General features: G+C 48.0%; 1 protein-coding gene across 1 annotated transcript; it reads left to right on the top strand.

Moving 5' to 3' along the window:
• Positions 1-9,060: 9,060 nt before the first annotated feature.
• On the top strand, positions 9,061-11,894 carry LOC141027314 (uncharacterized). Its single transcript, XM_073504310.1, has 4 exons — positions 9,061-9,800; positions 10,070-10,252; positions 10,533-10,722; positions 10,824-11,894. The coding sequence occupies exons 1-4, from the start codon at positions 9,061-9,063 to the stop codon at positions 11,892-11,894; spliced, it is 2,184 nt and encodes a 727-aa protein (XP_073360411.1).
• Positions 11,895-20,405: the final 8,511 nt, after the last annotated feature.

Raw genomic sequence — 20,405 nt, 5'->3', positions numbered from 1 at the left:
TCAAGCTCCATGTTCCTGGTCATCACCTTCTTCAGATTTATCATGTTGGCGTACATTTGGTTCTCCTGGCGGCGAATGTGCTGGTTTAACTCCTGGATAAAGGCTGCAATGGACTTGTCCCTCCTGGTGCTGACCATCTCCCATTGCTCATCTCGGCGCCCACATATCTGGTAGATGGTGTCCTTAAGATCCTTGTGATAAACTTCATCGATGCGTCCCATGGCGATGTGAGCGGCCATGCTCTTTCCTAGACTCCAGGTTGGTGCATCAAAGGAAAACTCTATGGGCTCAGTAACTGGTGTGAATGTCCTTCCTGGAATATGAACTCGAATCATCCAACGCTCCACTTCTGGTAAAGTGGCGGTGTAGGTCCCGTTGAAGCTTGGTATTCCGATGTTTAAGTACCTAGTGGCTTCCTTCAAGTGTCGTCCAAAAGGTGTGTCTTCATCCGGTTGAGCAAACTTGTTTCTTGGGTCTGCCATCTATAGAGTGGAAAATGGAGAGGAGTCAGAAATGAGTAGAGAAGAGTGGCCTATAGCTTATCTAAGAGGTCGTGTCCTACAGTCAACCTGGCTCTGATACCATCTTGTAGCGATCCGACCTCAGATGGTCAAATCTCTGTGCATAAGTGTCATCCCTGGATCGGTAATGCTGACACACACAGTACTCGAAGGATTTATAACAGAGTGCAATCACACACTTATTACATCGAATGTCTCAAAAGAGAACTTATTACAAATATGGCTTAAGGCCATCTAAATAAGATAACTGCAGAAGCATCAAAGATAAATGAGTCCATCAACTCCAACGGCATAGCTGAGTGCACGACAACGACCTAGCGCACCTTACTCTTCGTCTGAAAAGTCTGCAACATAATACGTTGCAGCCTGAAACGGGTCAGCACATGGAATATGCTGGTAAAATAACACTGTAGAGCAATGAACAAGATAAATGCTAACACTACATGCATATATGGCTGGTGGAGGCTCTATGGTTATCATGTTTTGCGGAAATCCAATTTTTCCCTACTGCAAAGGAATGTATTTTTATTTAACTACAAAGTTGGTTGATAAACATTGAGAAGGTTCCTCCAACTCAATCCCAATTAAACAATATTAATAACCCAACAAATTAATTAGGAGTGATGAGATCAAATCAATAATTCAAGAACCAGATACTCAAGATGTCCATAACCGGGGACACGGCTAATCATGATTAGTTTATACACTCTGTAGAGGTTTGCACACTTTTCCCCACAAGACTCGATCTCCTCCGTTATATTTCTCGCACTACATGACATTTGAGAAACGGATGATCGAGACACAGTCTTTCCGAAGAGGTCCCCTTAACCGATAGATAGGCCGGGACACCTACAATCCCCTACATCTGCTAGCGCATCATGGAAAGGTTTCCCACAACTTACTCAACTATACCAGAGCCCATAATGGCTTGTGGCTGCACACAGTAGTTTCTAGCATGAATAATCTTATGATCCCTTTGAGCCTGGGTGGCGAACCATCGGATGATCACACGGGTACTCTGGGATATCCCAGGACAGTGGTGGATTGCTCCAGGTGCCCAGACAACCACTGGGTGCTCCAGGGTGCCTCAACCAATCCACCCAGATGTGTACTTAAGTAGCCACCTTAAGTTTAACCATTAATGAAAAACTCTCACATCTGTCATGGATACACTCAACCAATCAACTTCTACAAGCATAGAATAGCAGTATAAGCATAATGTAGAAGTAACTCCCAGGGTTTGATATAAAGGACAATAGGTTCTACCTCATCATCTACTTCCCAAACCCACATGTTAATCAGATCCTACTCACGCAATGTTTGAGGATTGAAACTAATACATAAAAACGGGTAATAAGGAATATGATCAAAGTGTTACTTGCCTTGCTGATGATCTACAAACCCTAGAGACTTGTAGTAGCACGCTTCGCCCTCCGGAAATTCTATCGCAAACAAACAATAGCATACATAAGCACTCAAGCATAGATGCAAAGGTAAAACTCAGATGAGAAAGTCCAAACTGAAAATTCAACTGAAGAGCTTCGATTTGCCAAAAGATTCAAACAAATAGGAGCTACGAAACTCAAACTACGATCAAAAGAAGTTCAAATTCAAATCTGCTTGAAACCAAATTTTAATTTGTCAAAACCATGTTCAAGTTGATTAACTAGAAAGAGGGGTTTGAGACGAAGATTTTGGTGTTGGTTTCACTGGATTTGGACGAACGGTTAAAAAGTTGCGAGGGTTCGAAGATCAGGGGCTAATTTGCGATAAAAATAATCACAGATAGGTCCCTGGCTGAAAATAAAATAAAAAGAAAAGACTAACGAACGACCGCGTTCGCGAACAGAGGCGTTCGGGCGAACGTTCACTAATTAGCGGAACCGGAAAAAACTAATCTAACCGATCCAAAATGAAAACCCAAAAAAAGGGCGACAGCGGCGGTTTTTTACTGGTTCTTCGAAAAAGACCGGCGTCGGCGAGGAGAGACCCGGCGAGGCGGCGGCTCCAGTGGGGCTGCGGCGGCGGTGTGGCGTCGGCGGAGCAGCGGCGGCTTGCGGCGGCGGGGTGGTGGTGGCGGCAGGGCCTCGGCCCTATTTAAAGGCCGGGGGGCGGCGGCAGTGTCCGACTTGGGGGAGGGGTCGGGCGGCGCGGGGCGGGGCGCGCTCGGACTCCTCCGGTGGTGGCATGGCGGCGCGGCGCGGAAGACGGTGGCGCGGGCGGGCCGGCCTGCTCGGCTGGGCCTTCGGCCTAGTCGTGCGGGAACTTTTTTTTTAAAATTCCGCCTAAAAACAAAAATCCAAATAAAATATAAAAAATTCTAAAAATACCAAAGACAATTTTTCACCGTCTAAATAAAATATTTAGAACAAAGTGAACATTTTTTAGCCTAAAATGCAATTTTTGAAATAATGCATATTTTTCTAATTTGAATAAAATATCAAATAAAATCCAAATAAAATTTATATTTGATTTTAAATAATTTCCTCCAATATTCCTCTCTTTTTGAAGAAGTCATGTTATCTTCTCTCTTTTATTTTAATATTTGAAAATATTCGGAGGGAAAAATATTAAAACTAAATTGACCCTCTTTTCAAATTTGAGAAAATTCAAATATGAAAATTATGAAATCCCCAACTCTCTTCGTGGGTCCTTGAGTTGCTTAAGATTTCTAGGATCACAAACAAAATGCAAATAAAATATGATATGCATATGATGACCTATGTATAACATCCAAATTGAAAATTTAGGATGTTACACAAGAAGCTTGCAAGCAAAGTGACTAAGGAGTTAGTTGCAAGATGATGCATTAAGTAACGAGTAAAGAGACTTGCCGATAACGAGATTGAACTAGGTATAGAGATACCGACGATCGAATCTCGGGCAAGTAACATACCAACAAACAAAGGGAATTACGTATGTTGTCACAAACGTTCAATCAACAAAAGATCTTCGTGGAATATGTAAGAATCAATATGGGCATCCAGGTCCCGCTATTGGTTATTGATCGGAGATGTGTCTCAGTCATGACTACATAATTCCCGAACCCGTAGGGTCGCACGCTTAACGTTCGTTGACGCTAGAGTAGTATTAGGATATTTGATGAGTTGTAAACAAATGTTGTTCGGAGTGTCAGATGAGATCCCGGACGTCACGAGGAGTCTAGGAATGGTCGAGAGGTAAAGATTTATATATGGGAAGTCATATTTTGGGTTCCGGAAAAGGTGCGGTTTTTTCTGTATTGTACCGGGAAGCTTCTAGAAGGTTCCGGAGGATTCCGGAGGGGTCCACAAGTCCACAAGTGGGTTCACCATGACCCTAGAGCTAGCATGGGCTGTGGGGAGGCGCCCTGGCCTTATTGGGCTAGGCACACCAAATCCTCAAAAGCCCAGGTGGCTAGGGAAGGCAAAAAAAAGGAAGGAGTCCTAGTAGGAATAGGATTGGACTTGGAGTCCAAGTCCTCTCCCACTTAGCTTCACCCTAGGGCTTGGAAGGGCTGTTTCCCACGCCCCTCCACCTATATATAGAGGGGAGGGGCGCCCCAAGAGTATATTCCAAGCCCTTGGCGCCCCTCTCTCTCCCGTTACTCCGTAGTTCCACCGCCTTGTCCCAGCGACGCTTAGCGAAGCGCTGTCGGTGCTCCACCACCACCATCACCACCATGCCGTCGTGTTGGTTGTGATCCCATCTACTTCTCCTCTCCCGCTTGCTGGATCAAGAAGGAGGAGACGTCATCGAGCCGCATGTGTGCTAAACTCGGAGGTGTCGTCCGTTCGGCACTAGATCGGTTGGATCGTGATCGGATCGCGAAGAGTACGACTACATCAACTGCGTGATAAACGCTTCCGCTTAGCAATCTACAAGGATACGTAGATTCTCTTCCCCTCTCATGGCTATGCATCTCCATGGATAGATCTTGCGTGTGCGTAGAATTTTGTTTTTGTTTTCCATGCAACGTTCCACAACATCAAGGAACCGCAGTGATCAGGAATTGGGATGTGCTTCATGTACTCTTGATACATTTCAGCCCTCCTGATCAATGCACCTGTAGTATCATATTATAGTATGAGTACAAATAGGCAACTCTATCAAAAATATATAATCTGAAAACCACAGGAGCAAATCCAATGCAGATCTATACTGTCCATGGCTGGTGAGATTAAACTCTAGCTTAGGATCTGAAGAAGTGCTTGAGGACTAAAACAGGACTTGAAACCTTTTTGCTGACACTAGTTCCTTCATTCCCGATCCCCTCCCTCCCGATCCGATCTAGGGCTTTGAGCTTCCGCCGCCGGAGCTCCGCGGGGCAAAGCCTAGGCGGAGGACGATGGCAGCAGCGGGGCCTTCCTCCGCCACTTTTCTGGGATGCGGTTGCGGTGGAGATCCGCGTGGGTGTCATGGACATGTGCGTCGTCCGGCGTCGGTGGCGCAGCAGTGAGGGCCCCTTCGCCATCAATCGCTCACCTAGGCGGGGCGGAGGTTCCGGGCGATGGTGCGGCTCCTGTCATGCAGTTCCCCGGCACCAGAGGTCACCCATAGGTGTGTTGGATGACGGAAGAGGTTGAACTGGTAGTCCAACCGGGGATGGACGCGAATTTTCTAGCGAAAGCTTGGTTCAGCCTCGGCCAAAACCGTCAACGGCGGTGCCCGCATGCGTCGTTTCCTTGTTGGAGGCATTGTGGGCTGATTCGCTTTCCCTATATGCCCTCGGGGAAACCCCAGATTCGGGCTTTCCGGATCAAATGATGGCGAGGTTCCTGCGTCGTCACCCCATGGGGGCATCATCTTTGGGGTTGTACATCGACTGGAGGGACAAGTGTTTGCCTTGGTGGCTGGATACAGGTCTCCATATGATTCTAGTGCGGTGACCAAGGTGGAGCGACGTGCCATCTACAGTACCGACGACGGATAGTCTTCGTTGCAAGGTGCGGCGAGGCCACAACGCTGGATACCGTTTGATGGGCGTACGCAGGAGGCTGGCGTTGTCCGGCGTCATGGTGGTGTCGACAACAGAAGGGTCTGGCAAAATCAGTGCATTGATTGCTCCTAAAGATGAGACTGCAGAAGAAGGCACGATGGAGAGGCACATAATAACCCTCCTTTTTGAAAAAAAACTAGTTCCTTCATTCCATTGGTAAATAGAAGGTGTGGCACAGTAGGTCAAGGCTAGCCCCAAACTCTGTATACAACTTGAAGCCAACAAGTTTAAGAAATACCGAGGTTTCTTGCCCAAGTGAACATTATGAAATTATATACTTTGTTGCGAGAATATTTTGTGTCTGAGCCTACATGCATTTTTTCATAGCCATTTGAATATTTTTAGCTTCTCTTGTTGTGGGTGCAAGTTGGTGGTACATTATAATGGATGAGAATTTGCCTTTCTGACCTTTGCATACCCATTGATCCTTTGCTTGTGGCTCTACCTGATTTTGAACTGAATTGTCCAACAACTGGAACTGATCATATGCTTGGGTGGACAATGAAGTGTAAAACAACTGAGAGGTGTCTTGTTGTAGCGTCCAGTCTCTAACTGAGAGGTGATTGATGCAAGTAATGGAAGTGTGCTCATATAGAAGATTGGCAGAGCAGAGAAAATTGATTTTATCAAAAGAAGCCTCCCATCATATGACAACATAGTAGAGCATCCTGACAATCTTCTCCCAATTTGCTGACAAATGGGGGTGAAGTCCTCAACCTTTAGCCTATTAGCACTGAGGGGAAGCACCAAATAGGTGAACGGGAAATTTCCTTGTTTGCAACCCAAGATGTTGATTAATTGACTTTGTGACCATGCCTCACGGGTTGTCCGTGGTCCGCTCATCTCACCGGAGAAATCCGCTTGAAGCCGGCGTTCCCATAGCTTAGGGAGACCCACACGAATCGGGTGAAACGTACCACAAGCAGAAACAAATTGCGCTTCAAGTTTGTGATGATATTATATTTCTTTTCAGGAACGGCAATGTACGCATGAGAACTGGGCAGGAAATGTATGGCACGATTTTGTGTTGGGATGCACCTTCACTTGTATATGTCTATAAATAGTGTGTGGCTAGGTGCCGTGATAGCATATTTTTCCTTTTCCAAAGATAGCTTGGTATGAATGAAAATGTTTTGTTGTCTGTACGACATTTGATGAGATATTTGAGTAAACCAAATAAATAGACATCCACCTCCGCCTTCCCCGATTCCGCATTTGCCGCGTCCACCTTCCCAACCACCACCTCTAAAGTTGCCTGTATCCAACTCTTGAATCCTAGGTTATCGTTTGATGTTCACGCCACGTGCAATGCTGTGCGGGGCCGCGAAATGGAGGCATGAGACACCCGTATCGCCACAGCGGAGGAGATGAAGTGTCTTCCTACCGAGCACGTCAAGGTCTTTAGTTTGGATCTAGGCCTATATGGATCATGGCATCAGGTTGTTGTTATTAGTATTTTCAACAACTTCCGTTTGTAAGATACACTGATTTTGTTGATGGCATTGGTAGCGGGGTATCAAATGCTATCAACGGCAAGTCAAGTGCGCCTTGGAGATCCACTCGTGGAAAAGTAGCACCGTGCATCCACATCAACCGATGCAGTTATCCTATGCAAGCTATGGACTCTGTTGATGCACTCTAGGAATGATCCTACCGGAAAGGTGTTATTATATTGTTGATAATGCTCAAGGCTTCATGGAGAGGAACGACTTTTTTTTCTCTGATAGGTGACGAACGCATGGCAGTCAATTAGCTACGCCCTACTCAGGACTGGGATGAAGTTGCTGGAAAATGGAAACCACGTGGAATCTGGTTATTTCTCTAGATGCTTTCTTCACGTGAAGAGAAACATGGTTTACATGTATCAGGAAGAAATAGTACGGCTTTAAGATCAAATCCTTCCTTGATGAAAAAAGTCGATATGTGAAACAAAATCTTTTTGTTTGGGTGCAAACATGTCAAATTCGTCCTCCTACAAGAAAGATAAAGAGGGTAAAGAACCACTTGAGAATCACACTAATCAAACTAGTATATGCAAAAGGTTTACATTTTATTATATAAAGGGCACTTTTATTATATTAAAATGTAGCATCAAGCTGATACAGAGCATTAAGAGTATCACGCGGCCTCTGCATATTTAAGACACACATGACCAAACACCAGCAGTCTGACAAACAAAAAGATAAAAGACCGATAATTCAGCTACAATAGAGTCCTGTAGACCGACACTATGCATATGTCGAAAGGGATGATGGACCGATCCGGAGATTATGCTGCCGCCCATGTTGGATAAAAAACTATGTAGCCACCTACTCCAACTGCATATACACCGCCTTACATAGCAGTTGGTACTCCGCTCGTTATAGCGTAGACCACGTTTGAAGCGAGTGCGTACAATGAAAAATAACATGCAAAGGAGAAGCATTTTTGGCATTAAAAACAACATTATTTCTAGATAGCCAAAGTGACCATAGTAAGGCATACGCTCCCATCCTTATTAGCGTTTTGTACCTATTTGAAATACCGTCCAGCCAATGACCAAGAATATTGGCAACGCTTGTGGGTGAATATAAATTTGACGCCATTTGGATGATTGGACACGTAGAATGCGCAAATTTACATTAGAATAAGATGTGTTTGATTGTCTCGTCATGAGTACAAAAACAACACTTCTTACTTCCTGGCAAGTTGCACAATGCGAGGTTGTCTTTGATTAGTACAACTCTCCTACGAAGATACCACATGAAGATTTTTACCTTTAAGTGGAATCTTTGCTTTCCAATTTTTTTGGTTACTATCCACTAGTACCTCAGAATGCATGAATGCATGATACATACAGTCAAAGATCCCAATGTAGTAAGGTTCCAGCAAAAGATTTACATTGCACAAAGTTTCTATCTTAGGATCCAACAGAGTTAAAGATGTATTGCGAGAGAGTACAGAAAGATGACAACACTACCCGAGCAAACAATATATATTTTTTAAGTGGAAAAAGCTGAGCCCGACTCAACCAGCACAGAGCCACATATATGGTAGGAGATTTTTTTCCAAAAAAGATTACTCCCAGCCTATGCATCAGGCGATGCACACGACCATTTTATTAAATGAAATCTCAACAAAGTATGGAATACATCTCAAGTACACAAGCAACAGTGAATAAAAATCAAAAAGTCACAATCAACACTGTTGAACATGTGTACATGTACGTAGGTCTGGGTTTTGTATGCCGCACCTGTAGTGTCTCTCTCTGTATTTACTTGTATCTTGGGAGACAAGACACCGGTCGCACCCCTTGTACCTATATATATGTGCCTAGTGCACGATCAATCAATTATCGATGCACCAAATCATCCTCTACATGGTATCTATCGCAAGTCGATCTCCCCGCTTCCGCTAGCCCTAGCCCTAGCCGCCGCCGCCTCGGGCCGCCGCCGCACTCTGCCGCCGCCGGCACTACCCACCTCCCCACCGCGCCACCCTCTCCACCCCGCCGCGCGCACCCTCCCGCCGCGCCGCCCGATCCACCCCGCCCGCCGCCCCCTTCACCACCTCTTCGACGCCATGTCGTCCAACGCCTCCACCTACTCCAACCCCTTCCCCGTCGACCCTGCGGAAATCCGCGACATCAACGTCCATGCACGCGTTCCCGTCGTTCTCGACGCCTCTAACTCCACGTACTTCACGTGGAAGACGTACTTCACGCTGCTCTTCCGCGAGAACAACCTCGTGGATCATGTGGATCGCACCGTTGACTCCCGCGCCATGGTGGATGACGCTGAGTGGACCGCGATCGACGCCACCATCATCCGGTGGTTCTTCACCACCATCTCCAAGGACCTGGTCCACACGGTTGTGAGCGCCGGCGACGACGCCCGCGCCTTGTGGGTTAAGCTGAACGGCCTCTTCACCGACAACAAGCTTCAGCACCGCGTTTTTTTGCAGCAGGAATTTTTTGACTGTCATCAGGATGAACAGTCCATTGATGATTACTGCCGCCGCCTGAAGACATTGGCGGATGAGCTCCGCGACATTGGCGCCAAGGTTGATGACGACCTCCTCCTCAGGACGCTCACCGCCGGCCTCAACGAGGACTTCGGCAACGCCGCCTCCAACCTCACCTTCATGCCGGAGCCCTCCTTCCCCAAGTTTGTGGCGTACTTGCGGTTGGAGGAGCGCCGGATGAAGGGGGTCAAGAAGCGTGTGCAGCATCACGCCTTCGCCGCCGGCACCTCCCGTGGCGCCCCACCACCGACCGCCCCTCCAGCGCCGCGCCAGCAGCCGCCGCCCCCCGCGCCTCCGGGGTACTTCCCCCTGCCGCCCGCGCCCCCCGCCCCTCCCGCTGCCCCCAGCAGCAACAGGCGCCGGGGGGGGCCCTCGTCAGCAACAGCGGCAGATCAACCCTCCGTGGACGTACGGCACCAACCCGTGGACCGGCGTTGTCCACGCGTACTCGATGCCGGTCCCTCGGGCTCCCGCTCCGGACATCCTTGGGCCTCGTCCAGCGAGCCATCAGGCCCTCTTCGCCGCGCAGAACGCTGCTCCCTACAGCGGCTACGGTGTCGCGCCTCAGCCCGTGCCCATCTACGGGGCCGCCCGCCTACGGCGCCGCCACCGCGCCGGCTTACAGCGCTGCCCCCGCGCCGGCCTACGGAGAGTTTTACCCTCCTCAGGTGCCGCTGCCGTGGGACCCGGCCCTTCTCACCGCCCTGCACTCCACCCCGTCACCGATTTCCTACGGTGGTAGTGGTGACTGGTACATGGACTTGGGCGCCACCGCTCACATGACTGCTCATCCCGGTAACCTCACGTCTGCCACTCCTGTTCATACTCTCACTCGCATCACCGTTGGTAACGGTTCCTCTCTACCCATTACACATGTCGGTCATATGTCGTTTCCTTCTACTTCTACTCCCGTTAACATGTCTAATGTTCTTGTGTCTCCCAACTTAGTCACTAATCTAGTTTCTGTTCGTCGTCTTGCTCGTGAGAATCCTATAACTGTTGAATTTTACGATATCGGCTTTTCTGTGAAGGATGCCCGTACATGGATGGTACTTCACCGATGTGACAGCCCGGACGAGCTTTACCCGGTGCATCCCTCCGGCGCCACCACCACCTGTCGTCCCGCCGCCTTCGCCGCTAGTGTCGATCTTTGGCCCGCCCGCCTCGGTCACCCCAACTCCACCGTTATGCGTCAGATTCTTCAGAGTTTTTCTTTCTCATGTAACAAGGTTGACGACCACACTTGTGAGGCTTGCCGTCTTGGCAAGCACGTTTCTCTCCCCTTTAGCGAGTCTACAAACATTTCCACTTTTCCGTTTCAGTTATTGCATAGTGATGTTTGGACGTCCCTGGTTGCGAGCAACACGGGCTATCTATACTATTTGGTGATATTGGATGGTTTTACCCATTATGTGTGGACATTTCCTCTTCGTCGCAAGTCCGACGCTCTTGCCACACTCACCGCCTTTTATTCATATGTCACCACACAGTTCGGTCGTCCCATTCTCGCCTTGCAAACTGACAACGGCAAGGAGTTTGACAACGTCGCCGTCCGCAATCTCCTTGCGTCGCACGGCACCATTTTTCGCCTCACTTGTCCCTACACGTCACAACAGAATGGTCGCGCTGAGCACGTCATTCGCACCCTTAATGACTGTGTCCGCACGTTGCTCTTCCACTCCTACGTGCCTCCTCGGTTCTGGCCGGACGTGCTCGCGAGCGCCAGCCTTCTCATTAACATTCGCCCGTGTCATTCGCACTGGAGCTACACTCCTCACCAGCTCCTCTTCGGTGTGGTTCCATCATATGATGGTCTTCGCATTTTTGGGTGTCTCTGTTATCCTAGCACCGCATCCACTGCTCCTCACAAACTCGCTCCCCGGTCGCTTCCATGCATCTTCCTTGGTTATCCTCCCAACACCAAAGGCTACCGGTGCTATGATCCAGTGTCCCACCGCGTTTTCACTTTGCGGCATGTGTACTTTGATGAGCTGGTGTTCCCGTTTCAGCAGGTACCGTCACCCTCGGCGTCTCCCGCGGCGCGGTTCGCCCCTGCGTCCTCCTCTGGCGAACCGACCAACCGCGCACTGGGCTCGGCCCTGCCCGCGCTCCCCGCGCCGGCAGCCCCCATCGCCGCAACCCCCACCGCGGCCCCCTCGGCGACCCCCACCATGGCCCCCTCGGCGGGCCCCGTCGCCGCGGCCTCCTCGACCGCCCCCGTCGCCGTGGCTCCCTCGGCGGCCCCGCCGTGGCTCCCTCGGCGGCCCCGCCGTGGCTCCCTCGGCGGCCCCCGCCGCTGCCCCCGTCGTGGCCCCCTCGGCCGCCCCCGTCGTCGCGGTTGCACCCCTCACCGGTGTGGTCACTTGGGCTCGGACTGGGACACTTCGTCCTAGGACGCGCTACACGTCTGACAAGTACGCGTGTGCTGCATCTACCTCGGCACCGTCTCCACTCCCCACCTCCGCTCGCGCAGCTATTCCGGATCCGAACTGGCTTGCTACGATGCGTGAGGAGTTTGACGCCCTGCAGCGCAACCGTACGTGGCAGCTTGTCCCGCGGCCTCCCCGTGCCAATGTGATCACTGGCAAGTGGGTATTCCGCCACAAGACTCGCCCCGACGGCTCTCTTGAGCGCTACAAGGCGCGTTGGGTGGTGCACGGCTTTCGCCAGCGTGCCGGCGTGGACTTCACCGACACCTTCTCCCCGGTTGTCAAACCAGGCACGATTCGCGCTGTCCTCCAGCTTGCTGTTTCTCGCGCCAGGCCAGTTCACCAGCTCGATGTGACTAATGCTTTTTTGCATGGCCATCTCGCGAGCAGGTGTTTTGTCAGCAGCCTACTGGTTTCGTCGACACCGACTATCCGGACCACGTGTGCTTGCTCTCTCGTTCTCTCTACGGGTTGAAGCAGGCGCCTCGGGCCTGGTACCAGCGGATCGCGGCCTTCCTTCAGTAGCAGGGGTTCCGGTCCACACGGTCCGATGCCTCCCTGTTTGTTTATCACCAGGGTCCAGCCACCGCGTACCTCCTCATGTACGTCGACGACATCATCCTGACTGCCTCCTCGCCAGCGCTCCTTCAGCAAATCACAGCTCGCCTCAGCACTGAGTTCGCCCTCAAGGATTTGGGGGCTCTCCACTACTTCCTCGGCATCAAAGTTGTGCGCCGGGCTCCTGGCTTCTTCTTGCATCAGCAGAAGTATGCCTACGAGCTTCTGGAGCGAGCGAGCATGCTTAATTACAAGCCTGCTCCTACGCCTGTCGACACGAAGGCTAAGGTGTCCGCCGTCGAGGGATCTCCGGCGTCCGACGCTCCCTTCTACCGCTCCATCGTCGGTGCGCTTCAGTACCTCACACTGACGCATCCGGACATTCAGTACGCTGTCCAGCAGGTGTGCCTTCATATACATGCTCCTCGTGATACTCATTGGGCTCTGATGAAACGTATCCTTCGATACATACGTGTCACCACAGCTATGGGTCTCACCCTGACGGCATCACCTGACACCAGCCTTGTCGCCTACTCCGACGCCGACTGGCCTGGGTGTCCCGACTCTCGACGCTCCACTTCCGGCTACTGCGTCTACCTCGGGCCCTCTCTGATTTCGTGGTCGTCTAAACGACAACCCACGGTCTCACAATCGAGTGCCGAGGCCGAGTACAGGGCCGTGGCCAACGCCGTTGCGGAGTGCTCTTGGCTACGACAACTACTTCAGGAGTTGCTATGCGAGGTTACCAAGGCGACGCTTGTTTACTGTGACAACGTCTCCGCGGTGTATCTCGCTGCCAACCCTGTCCATCACCGACGGACGAAGCATATTGAGCTCGACATTCACTTCGTCAAGGAGCACGTCGCACCTGGTCGTGTTCGAGTTCTCCATGTGCCCACCGATCAGCAGTTCGCCGATGTCATGATGAAGGGACTACCCACCTCGACGTTTGAGGGCTTTCGGTCCAGTCTCTGCGTCACCGGCGACGCTTCAACTGCGGGGGGGGGGGGGGGGGGGGGTGTTGAACATGTGTACATGTACGTAGGTCTGGGTTTTGTATGCCGCACATGTAGTGTCTCTCTCCCTCTATATTTACTTGTATCTTGGGAGACAAGACACCGGTCGCACCCCTTGTACCTATATATATGTGCCTAGTGCACGATCAATCAATTATCGATGCACCAAATCATTCTCTACAGACACAAATAGGAGAAGATTCCTAAACATCTATCCTATTACTCGACCGTCATCCAAACTGGTTGTATGTATCTCGTGCTACCATCTTTCAGTGGTCGCACCCAGTAGCCATATGCTCCCTGACTTCCGCACGACTGAGTAATGACCATGTATATATCAATGTAGATGCCCTGATGATAACCTGCAAAAAGTTTGTGATATTGGTTCGGTTAAAAAGAGCGACATTCCGACAAGTCCAAATAGCCCAAAGTAATGCACAAACGCCCACGGAAATTTGTGCCGCTGTATTAGGCTCTATAGAATTAACCAATTACCGAACAAAATGGATAAGGTACATAGTAGGTGGAAAGATATTAAAAGGACACATGAATTGTTCGCCAGAATAATTTGGCTAGTGGGCATGTGAGAAATAAATATTGAATTGAAGCAAGTTCATTTACTACCCTCCCACCTACATTTCGCCAAATTGTTCTTTGTAAAAATCACTCCCTTGTGATATGGTAAGAGATGAAATAAGTAAAGTTACTCTATGTTGAGCATGCAGATCCTGCAGGGAAGCTGGAGTATTATAGTATTCTGATGGTTATGTTTTTACGGGAGCGACTACAATAGAAGAAGGGCCACATGTGCAAAAATAGAGAAAATATGTCTGGGCCATCTGATCCTGCTGGCATACATACACAAAAAGCTAAAGAAAAATACTAAGGACAGAACATCCATCAATCCAACTTAATATGTATATTGCCAATATATATGCTTATTCATATCATGGCTGATCATTCCAATGAAAAAGGCGAATGTGATCAATGTGAACTATAGTGCAGACTGCAGAATCTTAGTTTAGTATGTACTGACACTTTGTTGTACCAAATTCAGTAAATTTGGAAAGACCTTTATTCGGTGTTGATTAGCCATAACAAAAAACATAATCTTTGCTTAATTGAAAATTTTGACTGGACAGCTAGTTCATGCTCATCTAGAATACGCTTGCTTTCAACTTGATAGGAATAACAGGGATATCTCTCTGTATCCATGAACAGAAATATTAATCACTGGACAAGCTTGATATGCTTATACTAGATTTTCGAGCGGTTCTCTATATTGAGATTTCATCCTCTTCTCGGATATTGTACATGTGAACAAACTAATCTCATCTACCTATTAAATTACTTGCATGTAAAGTGCTTGTAGGCACATTTTTTTACCTTTTGTATGAAGAAAAGAAGACTCTTTTTCTGTGTATCTTTTTAATTTGCAACCTTAACATTGCAGTCTTGGAATTGGGGCAGATTTCTCGATTTCTGCTCTGTGTATGATGGATAGATTGAAGATCGTCGACTAGTACTAAGTTTGTTCTCCGATGTTTTTGCTGCTGCATCTTGAACTGAAATGGAGGGAAGTAGTGAGACATCGCCCACAGTTCCAGTAATTGCAAATTTTGTACCAACACTATCAGGTGAGAAGACATAGTCCAAAAAGGCAAGAATATTTTGTCATTACCTAATTTTCCGTTAATCCTTGTTTGATGTTTTTTGCTGAAAATTTGTTTGCAGCCGTGGAATCGGTCAATAGTGTTCAAAATCAAGATTTCAGTGATGCTACCTCATTTGCAGAGACTAATTCTCCAATGCTTCCCATTGATGATGCGAGTACACCAAAAAGAAACAAGCCTACTCTCAGGAGGTACCGATGTTGGTCACATCTACTCACTAAATAAGCATTGTATTTGGAGGTTAATGTTACTAAACTCTCAATTGATGTTGTAGGTTTCTTTGTATAAACCCAAGTGTGATGAAGAATTGAAGCCAAAAGTGGGGATGCTATTTGATGACATTGGCTAGGTAATGGAATTTTATAGGACATATGAAAACCATGTCGGATTTGGTGTACGTCTTAGCGAGCAAAAGATCATAGATAATGTGCTTCAATGGAAGCGCTTCTTGTGTGCAAAAGAAGGTTTTCGGCCCGAGAAATGTATGGTTGTTGTTGAACCTTCAAAGAAAAGGGGAAAAGTGAAATTGACTAGATGTGGATGTCAAGCTTTTATCTATGTCACTCCGGAAAGTGATGGAAAATATAGGATAGCTTCATTAACTGAATATCACAATCACCCTTTGTGCCAACTAGCCACCAACACTTGATTAGTTCTAATCGTCAAATTGGTGAGAGGGTGAAGACAACACTCCATGATTGCCATAAAGCTCGCATCGGGACCGCCTTAGCATATAGGTTTCTTCATGTTGGCGCAGGGGGTTTTGAGCATGTTGGCTGCACCCAGAAGGACCTACTGAATCACTATGGTGGATTGAAAAATAAAATAAAAAATTGTGACGCTCAAATGCTAGTAGACCAATTTGGTAGATTGAAGGCCCTCAATCCTGCTTTTTTCTTTGATTATGAAGTTGATGAGGTTGGTACATTAGTCCGTTTGTTCTGGACGGATGCAACAAGTAGAAAAAACTATGGTCACTTCAATAATGTGTATCTTTTGATTCAACATACAGCACTAACCAATATGAATACACCTTTGCGCTCTTCACTGGAGTAAACCATCATATGCAAAGTGTTTTTTAGGCTGCATTTCTACTTCATGAGACAACAGACTCCTATGTTTGGTTGTTCAGGGCATTTCTTAGAGCAATGAGTGGGATTGCACCTAGACTGATTACAACTGACGAATGTAGTAAGATGAGGAACGCAATTAAACAAACTCTGCCGAACACCGCACATCGATTGTGTATATGGCATATTATGGAGAAGGTGTTGGTGTTTATCTTGTTGTTTAGGAGTTTATTATGTTTTATTTCTGTTTGAGTTTGTTGAGTCTAAGTCTAGTACAACGATGCATGGCATCATGGTGAAGTGGACGGATGGATTAGCAGAGGTGAGACCTGATTGTCAGTCAAGTGGACCAGGAGTTGTGAATACATGCAAGTACTAGTTAGATTTAGTCAAGAACCAGCTTAGTGGTCGTTCTGTTAGTGTGAAGCTGCATGCACCCGTGTAGTGTGGAGTCCCAGTAGCCAAGTCGTGATCAGATGGACGCGGAGCTAGAGAAGCGGATCGTGGTGCCGTTGTGGACTAGCTCCTTCGTGTCAGTGACTCAACGTGTGTGCGTGTGGGTAGTGGTGAGTAGAAATTGGAGCAAGCCGGTGTGTGGCTTGGCCGGTGCGTTTGCTCCCCTTTAAAAGAAGTTGTACTCAATTTGTTTGATCAAGCAAAAAGAATAAGAGAAAAAAAGGCAGAAGTGTGTTGCCACCAAAAGCTTTGTGTGTTCTTGTGTGATGTGTGTGTGCCCGCGTGAGTTCATCTCCTACCCTGGGCAGAGATTACACTTGGCATCAGAGCCATGGTGACTGAAGGTTCGCGCACTCCGTCGCCGGGTCTCCGCCGTGTCTCGGCCTCGCCGGTGGTGCGCCGAGGCCGGAGCCCGACGCGGCGTGGCTGCCGCGAGGTGGTGGTGCAGCAGGAGGTCGTCCACCAAGCCAGCAGCACCGTCGTCTACCCGCCGCTGACGGCGATGAACTACTTCGAGTGGTCGCTGATCATGAAGGTGAACATGAAGGCCCAATGCGTGTGGGACGCCATCGAGGGAGGCGGGAGCTTCTGCCAGGACAGGGCGGCACTTGCGGCAATTCTGCGAGCCGTGCCGGACGAGATGCACTCCACGCTTGCCGTGAAGGCGACGGCAAAGGAGGCATGGGATGCCATCAAGATCATGCGGGTCGGCGATGCCCGCGTCCGTGAGGCCAAGGCGCAGACTCTCCTCAAGGAGTTTGATGCCGTCCACATGAGGAGGGCCGAGACCCTCGACGAGCTTGCCATGCGCATGAATGGGATCGCCAACAAGCTGCGTACGCTCGGCGAGAACCTCGACGAGGTGAAGGTCGTGAAGAAGCTTCTCCGCATCATGCCGTCCAAGTATACCCAGGTAGCTATTGCCATTGAACAGCTTCTTGATCTTAAAACCATGTGCATGGAAGAGCTTGTGGGAAGGCTCAAAACGGCGGAGGACCGGAGAGACTTGGACGAGGGCGCCAGCAACTACGACCAGGGTGGTGGGAGTCGCCTGCTCCTCACGGAGGAGGAGTGGCTTGCTCGCCACCGCAGCGGCGCCGGCAAGAAGAAGGGCAACTTCGACATACGCAAGGTGTGTTGCTACAACTATCAAGAGTACGGGAATTACTCCAAGGACTGCACCGAGCCAAGGAAGCAGCGAGCGCTTCTTGCTGCCGCGACGGCCGACGACGAGCCGGGGCTGCTGTGATGCTACGGCATGGGAGTTCCCAATAAAAGACAACAAGATTAAGGGGGTGATTGTTGGTGTTAATCTTGTTGTTTAGGGGTTTATTATGTTTTATTTCTGTTTGAGTTTGTTGAGTCTAAGTCTAGTACAGCGATGCATGGCATCATGGTGAAGTGGACTGATGGATTAGCAGAGGTGAGACCTGATCGTCAGTCAAGTGGACCAGGACTTGTGAGTACATGCAAGTACTAGTTAGATTTAGTCAAGAACTAGCTTAGTGGTCATTCTGTTAGTGTGAAGCTGCATGCACCCGTGTAGTGTGGAGTCCCAGCAGCCAAGTCGTGATCAGATGGACGTGGAGCTAGAGAAGCGGATCATGGTGCCGTTGTGGACTAGCTCCTTCATGGTAGTGACTCAACGTGTGTGCGTGTGGGTAGTGGTGAGTAGAAATCGGAGCAAGCCGGTGTGTGGCTTGGCCGGTGCGTTTGCTCCCCTTTAAAAGGAGTTGTAATCAGTTTGTTTGATCAAGCAAAAAGAACAAGAGAAAAAAGGCAGAAGTGCGTTGCCACCAAAAGCTCTCTGTGTTCTTGTGTGCTGTGTGTGTGCCCGCGTGAGTTCATCTCCTACCCTGGACAGAGATTACAGAAGGTTCCTGGGAAGGTACGTTCTGAATTGTGAAATGACACTGTATTCTATGATAGGCTAAAACATTGTGTGTGGAATTCTGAAACCCCTACTGAATTTGAGGAGAGATTGGGAGTCTTTCATCATAGAGTTTAAGTTGGAGGACCATGAGTGGTTTGCGAAAAGGTATGAACTTTGTGCGACATGGATACCATCTTACTTCAAGGACATTCCCTTAGTTGGTCATCTCAGGACAACTTCCATTTTAGAGAGCGCAAACTCGTTTTTTAAGCGTTTCATCTCTGGCAAGCTTACCTTTATTGAGTTTTGGCTAAGGTTCAACACTGCCTTGAAATGTCAAAGGGAGAATGAGTTAATTGCTGATAACACAATTAGATACACAACAAGTGAGTTGGTGACACCATGGAAAATAGATAGACAAGGTAGGGCAGTATTCACCCATGAAATTTTCGAATTATTTCAGGCTCAGGTGCTTGCTGCCAGAGATGATTGTGATGTTCAGAATACAGAAAATCGTGAGGGGACTAAAATCATGTTTGTCAGTGATCAATACAAGAAAATTAGAGAATTGTCTTATAACACAACATCCATGACTGCTAAATGTTCTTGCAAGCTTTTGAGTCTAATGGAATTGTGTGCCGCCATATTATCCGAGTGTTGACAGGTGTGAAAATAAATGAATTTTCAAGACTATATGTTCTTAAGCGGCGGGAGAGAAATTGCAAAAGGTATATTTCTCTTCATGTAGCTATCGAAGCATTAATACTTATCCACCTTGACACGCGTCATGATGTAATATTTTTCATATTTCTAGGGACATTGTCTTCGATGGGGAAGGGAACATGCTTGAAGAGAATTTAATTGACCCGGTTGACATAGCTATGAAAAGGAAGATAGCTCTCGTCAGGAACAAGCTCGAAGATCTCATAAGGAATTCGAAAGGTTCCGTGAAAGGAATTGAATTCCTTCACACTAGTTTGTGCAATGCCGAGTTAGATTTAGCCCAGCTCGTACCAGTTGTAGCATGCAAGACACGCGAAAATGAGAAGTCTTTTATGGGGAGCATCATTCCAAAGCACGTTACCATCCACACACATACTGAGATCAATGCAAAGGGCACTTGCTCTAGAATAAAGGGGCACAGGGATGGTGTGAGGAGTGGGTCCAGCGAGAAGAAAAGAAGGCCTGGAATTCATCAAAAAGTCGCACGCAAATGCAACATTTGTAAGGAAGTGGCATTCCATGATGCAAGGACATGCTCTAAGAAACAAATGACAGAACAGTAGAGGTTTGTGCTTCTTGCTTTGAAGACTACCTTTTTTTGCCTTGCTATTACTGCATAATACTATATGTTTTTAGGTGAGTCATATTTTTTTGGTGGGAACCAATCAAGCTTAGATAAGAGTGAACCAAATCAAGTTTTTACTTTCTGCAGCATCAAGATTTTACTTTTGTCATCTACGATTTAGCAAAAGAACTTGAATTGCATTCTTAATTTTTTAATACATAGATGATCAGGATTAGAGAACATATTTTTCCTATTTCTTTCCTTGGAATGTAAACTATATTTTTTCCCTTGTATTTGTAGATGCATGATGCTCTTACAAGCGGAAACATCAGGACTACAGACGAATGGAAGAAGCTTTTATCAGTCTCCCCTTTTTGAAAATTGAGAGAATTTCTCTTCAAGATAAATTTAACTGTGCAGACTCCACATGTGCAGACTAGACATCACATGATTTTAAGCAGTATAAACTAATAGGATATGGGGCTTCATCACTGTGCAGACTCCACATGCAATCGCTGGACAAAATGAATGGAGAAGAAAA

This window comes from Aegilops tauschii, chromosome 7, assembly GCF_002575655.3.
Source record: "Aegilops tauschii subsp. strangulata cultivar AL8/78 chromosome 7, Aet v6.0, whole genome shotgun sequence".
Taxonomy (NCBI): domain Eukaryota; kingdom Viridiplantae; phylum Streptophyta; class Magnoliopsida; order Poales; family Poaceae; genus Aegilops; species Aegilops tauschii.
Note: the sequence above shows the minus strand (reverse complement) of the source record. Positions and strands in the feature narration are given on the sequence as shown.

What these genes read in the sequence shown, in the direction of transcription:
- LOC141027314 (XM_073504310.1), top strand. Translation starts at nt 9,061, where the DNA reads ATGTCGTCCAACGCCTCCACCTACTCCAACCCCTTCCCCGTCGACCCT. An exon ending in CCGCCCCCCGCGCCTCCGGG is followed by an intron (nt 9,801 to 10,069) that starts GTACTTCCCCCT and finishes GTCGCGCCTCAG; the next exon opens with CCCGTGCCCATCTACGGGGC. An exon ending in TCAGAGTTTTTCTTTCTCAT is followed by an intron (nt 10,723 to 10,823) that starts GTAACAAGGTTG and finishes TTTCCGTTTCAG; the next exon opens with TTATTGCATAGTGATGTTTG.